This window comes from Nesoenas mayeri (genome assembly GCF_963082525.1).
Source record: "Nesoenas mayeri genome assembly, chromosome: 17".
NCBI classification, from domain to species: domain Eukaryota; kingdom Metazoa; phylum Chordata; class Aves; order Columbiformes; family Columbidae; genus Nesoenas; species Nesoenas mayeri.
Genome location: NC_137565.1, coordinates 12653753 through 12663993, shown reverse-complemented (window position 1 = coordinate 12663993; position 10241 = coordinate 12653753). Strand labels below are relative to the sequence as shown.

General features: G+C 59.6%; 1 protein-coding gene across 4 annotated transcripts in view; it reads right to left on the bottom strand.

Moving 5' to 3' along the window:
- Positions 1–6935: 6935 nt before the first annotated feature.
- The window catches only part of NF2 (NF2, moesin-ezrin-radixin like (MERLIN) tumor suppressor), a 51179-nt gene continuing 47873 nt past the window's right edge, over positions 6936–10241 (bottom strand). For all 4 annotated transcript variants that reach the window (XM_080355509.1, XM_080355507.1, XM_080355510.1 and 1 more), the window contains one exon: positions 6936–8516. Coding sequence is in view for 2 of the 4 variants with exons in the window: in XM_080355507.1 (XP_080211633.1) it covers positions 8466–8516 (51 nt within the window). In the remaining 2 variants the exon portion in view is untranslated. The remainder of the gene's footprint in view (positions 8517–10241) is intronic.

Here is a 10241-nt window from a genome sequence, read left to right as displayed (position 1 = left end):
CCTCCCAAGTGCCACCACCTGCCTTGTCTGGCTGGATCCCTGCATGGGGGTGGCCCCAGGAGAACGTGGCCCATGGGGAGATGGGGGTCACAGTGTCCCCCGTGCCTTGGTGACATCTCTCTTGCTGGCCCTGGTCCCTGCCAGGGGCTGCCTTTGGAAGTGCTGTGGTGGGGGGGGGGTTGGAGACAAGAGGGAACACGTCCCCAGAGTGGCAAGAGCGTGGGAGAGAGGAAGAGGGACAGTCGGTACCTCTCGGATGCTCATCCGAACGCCAAGGATGCTCAGGAGCGATGGGGGAAACTGAGGCAAGGCTGAACAGGCTCCAGATGCACTTCTTGTGTTGGGACTGTCACAAGAACCCCCAAAATTTCAGAACCGGATTCCTGCAGCTCCAACCCCTTCATTAAAATCCCCCTGGCATCCCGCAGCCACCCCGGCCACGTGCTCAGCCCCAGCCGTTGCCTCACGCAGCTCAACGCTGCCAGCAATTTTTGGGCAGACGGCGGCTCCAACCTGCCCCCGTCCTAACCCTTCCCTCTCCAGGGGGACCCCATGCCAGGGCTCCCCAAAACCCATCGGCTTCCCCGGCCGCCTCCCGGCAGCGCTGCCTGTGCAGCCACCAGCTGGGGTCCCCTTTAAGCTATTTTTTAGTTGGGAGAAATTTCCTTCTCTGGCAGCGGGAAAACCACGGTGGCCGCGCTCGGAGCTGGGGAATTTCAGGGCTGAGCAAACCCCCGTCGCTGCTCCGGGCAGGATTTGTCCTCCCGGGGTGTCACGGCTCGGAGGTGGATTTTTCCTGTGCTGATAAAACTTCATCCTCCGCCAGAGCTCGGTGTGGTGTTGGGGCACACGGACACGCATCCCATGGGGAGTCTCCGGTGTCTGATACTGTGGTTGGGCTCACAGCACAGCCATGGGGGTGCTTGATTATAATAAAGGACTTTTCGGGAGGATGAAGCCCAAAATGGTAAAGTAGCCTAATTGAAAATCTCCTCCTTTCTTTAGCAGATCCATTTGCTCCTCAATATTAATGAACTCACCCTCCCAATTAATTCTCTGTTTGCCCACTGGAGGCCCCGGGGTGGAAACTCATTAATTTCTCACCACCCAAACCCCATCAGGAATAATATGACAAATTTCTGGGGTTTTCCCCACAAAATCCCCCCTGGAGATGTCGCACTGGGCAGCAATGGGGACCTGCCGGAGCATCGTCCCCGCGGACGGGGGCAGCCGGCCCATCCGCCCCCGCTGCCGCGTCCCTCGGGATGGAGGGCGTGAGCACGCGGCGGCACGGGGGGAAAATGAGAATTAAACAGCAGCTTAATTGCATTTGAAGTCGTGATTGGGTTTTTTATCCGTTAGAGATCATCAGCAGAGCCATCTCAGCGTTTCTCCTGAGCCCGGCTGGAAAGCCCCATCCTGCTCGGCTGCACCGCCCTCTTCCTCACGGGATGAAGGCTGGGACCCACAGCCCTCCTCCCAGTACCTCCCAGTACATCTGTGCCATCTCCCACCACTCTGCTCCACGGCCCTTTTTCTTCAATTTCCTCACTTATTTTGAGGTGAGAAGCTCTAAATTCGTTTCTGAGATCTCAGTCCATCAGGGCTCACTGAGATGATGGGGTGGAGGCAGAGGCCTCCCCAAAACCCAGGGATTTCAGCTTAAAATCCACCCACAGCCAGGTGATTTATACATTTTCACGATGTCGGGACGTTGCAAATGTCCCTCTTTGTAATTCCCCCAGTATTTCATTAGCGGTTCCTCTTCACAATTCTCCCTTTATTTCATGAGGGGCTGGGACCAGCTTTGCCAGGGGGTCAATGTCGCCTCTCCCCTCCATCCCTTCGTCCCTCCCGTGATGGCAGCACCTTCCCAATGCATGCTGGTGATCCCCTGATTAGCTGATCCCACTAACGAGGCAGGAGAAGCCTGATCCAGGCCCAGTGTTTCATGTCCTATTTGCAGCATTGCAATAACCTTGCTCTCAAGAGCTCCCGGGTTCGCATCCCAACATCATCATCTTTATTTCTCCCAGGAAGATTTGCAGGGGGGGCTGGTGGAATTAACAGACGTAAAGCCACGTGCCCCCACGCCCCCGTGGAGACCTTGTGCTGGATCTTCTCCTGCCCGAAGCGTGTCCCGCCAGCTCCTTCTGTCTGCGTGGCTGCAAGTCTGGGCTCGGACACATCACCCAGTTGAAATTCACAGTTGTCCTTGTGGAGGAGAGAGGGAACCCGGCAGGGATGGGGATGGATGAGGATGAGCATGAGAACAAGGACTAGGATGGGGATGGGAATGGGATGGGATGAGGATGTGGATAGGATGGGGATGAGCATGAGGATGAGAATTGGGTTTGGGATTGGCATGGGGATGGGGTTGTGGGTGGGATGAGATGGGTAGGATGGGATGAGATGATGAGATGAGATTATGAGATGGATGGGATGGGATGGGATGGGATGGGATGGGATGGGATGGAATGGGATGGGATGATGAGATGTGATGACGAGATTGAGATGGATGGGATGGGATGGGATGGAATGGGACGGGATGGGATGGGATGGGATGGGATGGGATGGGATGGAATGGGACGGGATGCGATGGGGAGGAGGATGAAGATAGCAATGGGATGGTGATCCCTCACAGGGGTGGAGATGGGAAGGGATGGGGGTAGGATGGGATGGGGTTGGAGATGGGATGGGGATGGCATGGGAATCCCTCACAGGGACAGGGAAACCTGGCAGAGATGGGGATGGGATGGTGCAAACCTGAGCTGGGTGCCCTCAAATCCACCAGAACCACCCCACGGATAACTCACCCCAGGGCAGGGGGAGGATTCTGGGATCCCACATTGCTCACGCTGAGCACAGGGAGGGGGACGTGAGCGGCCCAGGGTGGCCGCTATGTCATTTTAAAGTCACCTGCTGGCACTGAGCCCTGGGAGGCGACGGAGGCATCAATCTCCCGGGGCCATTGCTGTCAGCTGGGTATTTAGTGCAATGTTTCTTAAATGAACGCTTGATGGAAGAAGAGGGATGGCTGCAGCGTACCGAGCCACAAGGTTATCCCGGCGGCCGCGCCGGCTGCCAGTCCCAGCGCCCGCTGTCAAACCCGGGCAGGCGGCCGTGATAACCCCCGGGAGGTTTTGGGAGCCGCTGCTGGCCCGGCTGTGGCCATTCCCACACCAGGGTGGATTTCAGAGCAAATCACACCCCTCATGGGGGAAACACCGGGCAAAGCTCCCGGCTGCTGGTGCAGGTGGGGAGAGAAGGGAGAATGGGAAAGGTTTTGAGAGCTCCACTGAATTTGGGTTCACAAGGGGGAAAATAGTCCATCTGTGGGGGGAGGCGAGACTTCTGCTTCAGAGAAATTCTTCTGTATGAAAATTGGGAAAGATGGAAATGAGCGTGTTCTCAGCATCCCTCCGAGGGGATGCAGCCGGAATGCTGAAAGCAGTGGTGATTCCACTTGCTCCTGCCGGGGAGGAGACAACACCCAGAGACCTCAGTCAAGGACCTTCTTACACTGATTAACAGCGTGAAAAAGAGGTGGGTGGGAAGCGCAGCCTGCCTGGAAGAGTGTGGGAGCACAGGGTGGGATCCGGCTTTTCCAAAGGGGCACAAGAGGGGAGCAAACGTGATGGCTCTGGCACAGCCTTGGCCTCAGAGGCACCAGGCGAGGCTGGAGCCATCCCTGACCGCACCAACCTGATCTGCAGCCCGTCCCCTCAGCGACTGCAGCATGAAGAGCAATAAATGCAACCAAATCCACGTTACAGCGCCTGTGCATCTGTGACACGGGTGGGCGCTGGTACCGGCCAGGTCACTGAGCAGCTTTTCTTTGCTACAGCCAATATAAGTCGGGCTCCAAACCAAAACCCTCGGGTGAACATTAAAACTGTTTGAAAACAGCTTCCACGCTGCCCTCACAGCATCCCTACGGCCTTTCCCTCTCTGTACGCATTACCCCAACAAATCTCCTTGCAATGACATTTGCCTTCAGCACCCAGCTGTGCCGGGCCAGGCTCTGCTCCCAAGCGATGCTCACCAGGGGACACCAGCAATCGGCCAGCACGGTGACCTCAGGTAGGGACACCAGCTCCATCTGTCCAGGATGCTGTGAGCTGCTGTCCTGGGGTGCCCAGCACCATGATGCCAGGACCCTGTGGTACCCAGTGCCATGATGCCAGGACCCTGTGGTACCCTGCACCACGATGCCTCGACCAGCAGCAGGCAGCACCCTGGCAGGGCTGTGACTTCGCCCAGTGTCCCCACAGCAGGTGACACAGTGTGTGGTGGGAGGAGGCGATGTCCCCAGGGCTCCCCGAGCAGCGGTGGCAGCAGATGCTGAGGGAGAACAAGAGGGATGATGCTGCCCAGAGTGATTCCTGGGAAAGGGAAAACTAACAGCAGGGGAGAAGGAGTTTGATCCTGGCTGCTGGGTGCTGGTTGGCAGCACCAGGTCGTTCTCTGCACCCAGACAAACGTCAGCCCTTGTGCTCTCAGGGTAGCAGCTCCCAAGCTCTCCTGGACAACTGCTGGTCCTGACCGTCTTGTATGGTCCTACACCAAACCATATGGTCCTGCACCCCACCACAAGGTCCTGCACCCCACCCCATGGTTGCACACCCTGCTGAATGGTCCTGCACCAAACCACGTCATCCTGTACCCCCTCTGTGGTCCTGCAACCCATCATATGGTCCTGCACCACACCGCATGGTCCTGCATCCCATCATGTCATTCCACAGCCCATGGCATGGTCCTGCACCCCACTGCATGGTTGTACACCCTGTTGAATGGTCCTGCACCCAAACACATCATCCTGCACCCTCTCTGTGCTCCTGCACCTCATCATATGGTCCTGCACCCCACCGCATGGTCGTGCATCCCACCATGTGGTTCCACAGCCCACAGCGTGGTCTTATAACTCATGGTATGATCTTGCACCCCAGCACGTGGTCCTGCATCCAACTGCATGGTCCTGCACCCCACCATGCAGTTCTGCACCCCATCACACCACCCTGCACCCCATCACTTGGCCCTGCACCCCAACACACATCACCCAGCACCTCCCTGCTCCAGCGATTCATCCTCCGCTCGCAGGGAACCGTGGTGCCCGGAGCATCTCCACGTGCTTTTTATTTTCTACCGTCCCTGTGTTTCCCCCCCGTGCTCCACCTCCATGGCTGAGTGGGCACCTCTGCTACCACCCAGAGGTTTTGGCTCTGGAGCTGTGGCTTCCCCACCAGCAAATCCTTCCTCTTCACCTGTTAAACCCCTAATTAAGCCAACAAGACACACATCGGCTTTTTAATTACAGCTCTGTGGTGGCTCCCCCAGGAGAGGCTCTGGGCAGGGGCACAGGCACCGAGCCGGGCTGGTCTCCAACAGGACCAGGTGAGGCCGCCTGTCCCGTCCCTCTCCCTCCTCATTTCATGTTCTCCCCTTTTACCCTGGCCCCCGGCACCGCAGGACAAGGGCAGCACACCCATCGGCAGCCCCGGAGCCAGACAGCCTCACAGTATCACAGTATCACCAGTCTCACCGGCACCATCCCTGCCTCAGTTTCCCCATCCCTGCCTCAGTTTCCCCATCCCTGCCTCAGTTTCCCCATCCCTGCCTCAGTTTCCCCATCCCTGCCTCAGTTTCCCCATCCCTGCCTCGGTTTCCCCGTCTACCCCCAGTCTGGCCCTGGCTTTCTGCTACAAGTCAGGGTGCGGGGACAGGGACACTCATGTGAGCAAGGAATTGTCCCCAGGCCAGTGCCAAAGCCACCCCCACTGTTAAATCGCACGGAGAACCGCTGCCCAAATGCTCAGCGCTGTCCTGGGTTTGCAAAACTCCCAATTTCCTTCCCAAGGAATCCGGGGCAGGAGGAGAGCGCTGGGAGTGGGACGTGGAATCGCCGTTTGATGGGATTTTCATCCTTGGGCAAAGTCATCTCCAGCCAACCCACACCCGCTCTGCTGCCGCCTGGGCTCTGATGAGCTTCATTGTGCTAAAAGGGCAAAAAATCAGAATGAAATTTCCTTTGAGAGCGCAGGAATGGCCCAGCCTGCGGTGCGGGAGGGCGGCAGGGAGCGGGCACGGCGCTGCGGGGCTGCAGCGTGTGCAACGTCGTGAGTGCGCGATGGCGCCCGTGCATGGTGCTGTGTGTGGTGCTGCAGGAGTGCAGTGCTGTGTGTGCAATGCTGAGTGTGCAAGGCTGAGTGTGCACTGAACAGGCTGCCCAGGGCAGTGCTGGAGTCACCATCCCTGGAGGGCTGGACAGACGGACGTGAGGTTCTCAGGACATGGGGCAGGGACAGGGGTGGGTTATGGTTGGACTCAATGATCTTGAGGGGCTTTTCCAACCAAAATGATTCTATGATTCTATTACCGGCACCGGTGGCTTTGGGCACACGCAGGAAATCAGGTCACCCCCCGCTTCCCTCACCCGCTGCCTCCCAGCACCCCCCAAACCTCCCCCGCTCCCCCACCAGCACCCTTGGCCAAAATCCCCCATCCCACCTGCACCAGCCCTGCATGAAACAATAAAAAAGGGGAAAAAATCCCCCCCCACCACCTGCTTCTCGGAGGGGACCAGAGGGCCGGGAGTGTTTAACATCACTGGGTTTGGTGCCCGTGAGCAGACACACAAGCGCATCCGTCGCTGAGTGCATCAGGCTGCAGTGGGGCTGGGTGCCGGGAGCAGCTCCCCAGGCCGGGTCCTGCCCAGACTTGGGGTGTTCAGCACCAACAACGCTTTGGTGAACCCCCCTGGCTCAGGGCCGGCAGCTCAGGCGGGTCCCCACATCACCAAAGGGGTTTTATCAGTAATTAATTTTAAAAATGAGGTCAATGCAGCGCATCGTTTATTTATTCCAGGCAGGCTGAGATCAGGCAGCGTCGGGCAGAGCCGGGGGAGAAAAACCACAGGGCTCAGCCCCCCTGGGCACCCCAAAACCTGGGAGGGAAAAGGGCACCTGCTGCAAGTGGGGACGGAGGGGGACGAGGTCCCAAGAGGGATCCCGGAGCGATGGGGAGGAAAGACCATCCCACCCCCCTAGAGCTGCCAGAGGGATCCCAGGGCTGCAGCTGCGCTTCCCATAAACCACGAACTGCGGCAGCGAGAGGTTTTCCCGAAGAAAAAAGAGCGAACAAGTCCCAGCTCCCCCTCCTAGTGCTCTGAATTTTTATTAAAACAAAGGAGAAAACGGTGATTTCTTCCAGCGGTCCGGGGGGTGGGGAAGCGGCTGTGCCGGGCCGCAGCCGCCGAATCGCGGCCACGCGCGGGGAGTCGATCCAAGGCAGCGCGGTTTTAAATAGAAAGGGTTCAGGACACGATTTCCAACATACCGAGCCCTGGGTTGAGCTGCCGGGGTGGCTGTGGGTCCGGGGATGGGGCGGGAGGGGGCACTGGGGGTCCCCAGAGGCTGCGGGCAGCACCAGCTCCATTAAATGGTAAATCTCAGCTGGGAGGGAGGTTTTCCCCCGAGCGAGGGATTTGGGACATGAAGGAAAGGTCAGGGTGTCACCGTCCCCCAAGGGGGTCAGAGCTGGAGCAAAGGCACCCGCGCATGGCAGGCAGGAGCAGGATGGCTCACCCGGGGACAGCAGCACCCCCGGGGGGCTTGGAGGAGCTGGGGTGGCCCCACAGCACATTCAGGGGTGCCAGACCTGGGCACCCAGTGAAAGCCCAGCCCAGAGCCCCCCTGGCCTCAAGCTGCCCAGGTTTGTCACAGTTTGCAGGTAAATGAGGAAAAGCAAAGGTTTCATTTGGTTGGCACTAGCTGTTCCGCTCCTCATCCCTGCAGAGAGGAGGAGGAGAAGGAGGAGGAGGAAGAAGAAACCTTCCTTGCCCAGAGAGGTGGTGGCTGAACCATCCCTGGAGACATCCCAGGCCAGGCTGGACGGGGCTCTGAGCACCCTGAGCTGGTGCAGATGTCCCTGCTCATGGCAGGGGGGGCACTGGGGGAGCTGGGAAGGGCCCTTCACCCTAAACCCTTATTCTGTGATTCCTCCCTCCACCTCCTCTCCCCAGAGAAGCAGCAGCTCCAATCCCACAGCCCGAGGTCCCCGTGACCCCTTGATTTACCGCACTCCCCCAGAAGACACTCTGGGGACAGCCCCACGCTCCCTGGGGGACACAGCCCAGGGACACCCCGGCACACTGACTGCTCCACCGGCTGCCAGGCGGGGGGGCACGGCTGCAGCCCCCACCCCAGCACCGGGGGAATAACCGGAGAGCTGAGCCAAAAAACTACACTAGAAAAATAAGAAGGCGGCTGGAAAAAAAGGGCAGGGAGGAGGATGAGGGGACACTAATCTAGAGAACATCACACAGTCCGTGGGCAGCGGGGCCCGAGTCCATCGGCATATGGAGGCTGGCAGGCGACCGGGGGCAATGCCCGGCCCCCCCACCCTGGCTGGGGCACCCCAGTCCCGGGGAGCAGCTCCGGAGCAGCGTGCGGGGCGGCCGGCGCGTCCTAGAGCTCCTCGAAGAAGGCGACGCGGGACTTGGTGCTCTGGAGGGTGAGCTGCAAGAGAGCACAGGGGGCGGCTGAAGGGGGACGGGGCTGACCCCCCTCTTTCCCATAAGGTTTCCCCCCCCCGGCGGGGCTGAGCAGGAGGGAGTTGGTGTCTTTACCCCCTCCTGGCCCAGCCCCGGCCCCTCGGAACACAGGCGGGCAGGCAGAAGCGGGGGTGTCGTGCAGCGAGCTCCCGGCTGCACCCAGGGCAAAGCGCAGGCAAGGGGGGGCTTGGGGAGCACCTGCCCCCCAGGCAAAGGCTGCTGAGAGGCCACAGACCTAATCAATGTAATTAGCGTGGCTGCAGCTGTCAGGCTGTGGGATACAGAGGAGCCAGGAGCAAAGGTGACAGTCCCGGGTGTGGGACTGCGCCCCTGGGGTCCGGCTGCGCCTTCCTCCCCATGGCCTGAGGGTGGGGAGACGGGTGGCTCTGCCAAAGCTGGAGGAGAAACATGGTGGGGGGACACATGAGGTTCTTGCAAAGCTGGAGGAAAAACGATCACTATGGGCTGAGGAGGGAGGCAGAACCACACTTGGCTCTAAATCCAGTGTCCCCAACACCCCTGGGCCAACCGGGTGCACGTTACTCTGTCCCCAGTTCGGGACCGTCCTCTGTCCCGTCCTCACGTCCAACCCCAGCACATCGCCCCAACGGGGTGAGCATGGTCCATTTGTCACCGCTGTCCCCACACCCGCGGGGGTGACACTGTCCCCCTGCCCCTGCGTCCCACGGGATGATGGAGCTGGAGAGTCCTCGCTGCAGGACCTGCAAACCCAGCCCAGAATAGCTTCTTGCAGACCTACCCAAAAAATAACACCCCCCGGAGGAACCACAAGCACATTTCCTAGCAGGGCAACCAAGATGAAAGAAACATCCTCAGCGGCGAGGGAAAAATCACTGGATTTACAGATAAGCACCCAAAGGAGCGTGGTGGGAGAGGTGCCACCTTCCCACCAGCTGCCAAATCACCGCAGGCGTTTGCCAAACCAGCCGGCTAATTGCAAAGGCTTCGTTTCAGCTGGATTAAGCGGCAGTGCCTTCTGCCGGGGACGCCGGTTTTGCTGAAGCAGGGATCCTGGGATCCCGTTACAGCGAGTTAAGCCCCGCGACGGAGCTGCCAAGAGCTTCCCCCTCCCACGGCCTTGCCTCGGTAATTCCTTCCCGGCTCTCGCGCCAGGCTGAAAAAAATCTGTATTGCAGAGGAAATTTCTGCAGGGACTTAATACTGTGTGCTGGCAGTATCGCCGGGGCCATCTCGTCCTCCTGAGCGTCCCCCCAGAGCGGGGTGGATGACATTGGACAGGGGTTCTGTGGCCATGGGCAGATCTTTGACTCTTTTTCAAGGTTGGAGTGGGAAGAAAAAAGGGGCGAGAAGCCCCAGGCTGGTCCAGCCCCACGGACAGCCCCGGGGCGGCTGCGTTTCGGCTCTTGCAGCAGCGATCCCGCCCGTGATCCCAAGCAGGCGCCTGGCTGGGTCTCAGCCCAGAAAATCTGGCGTATCAAACCTGAGCGGACATCACGAGCACAGCTGGTCCTGCCCTCCCAGTCTCAGCAGAGACAGGCGGTGGGTGACACAGGGGGCTGGGGACGCGTCCCACGTGTTCGCACCACCCACCACAGCCCAGCGGGGCAGCTTCACTTCCCCGTCGCACCAGCGAGACCTCTGGGAGGCCAGACACCCCAGGGACGGACATTGAGACAGGGCGAGAGGAAACGGCCTCACGTTGTGCCAG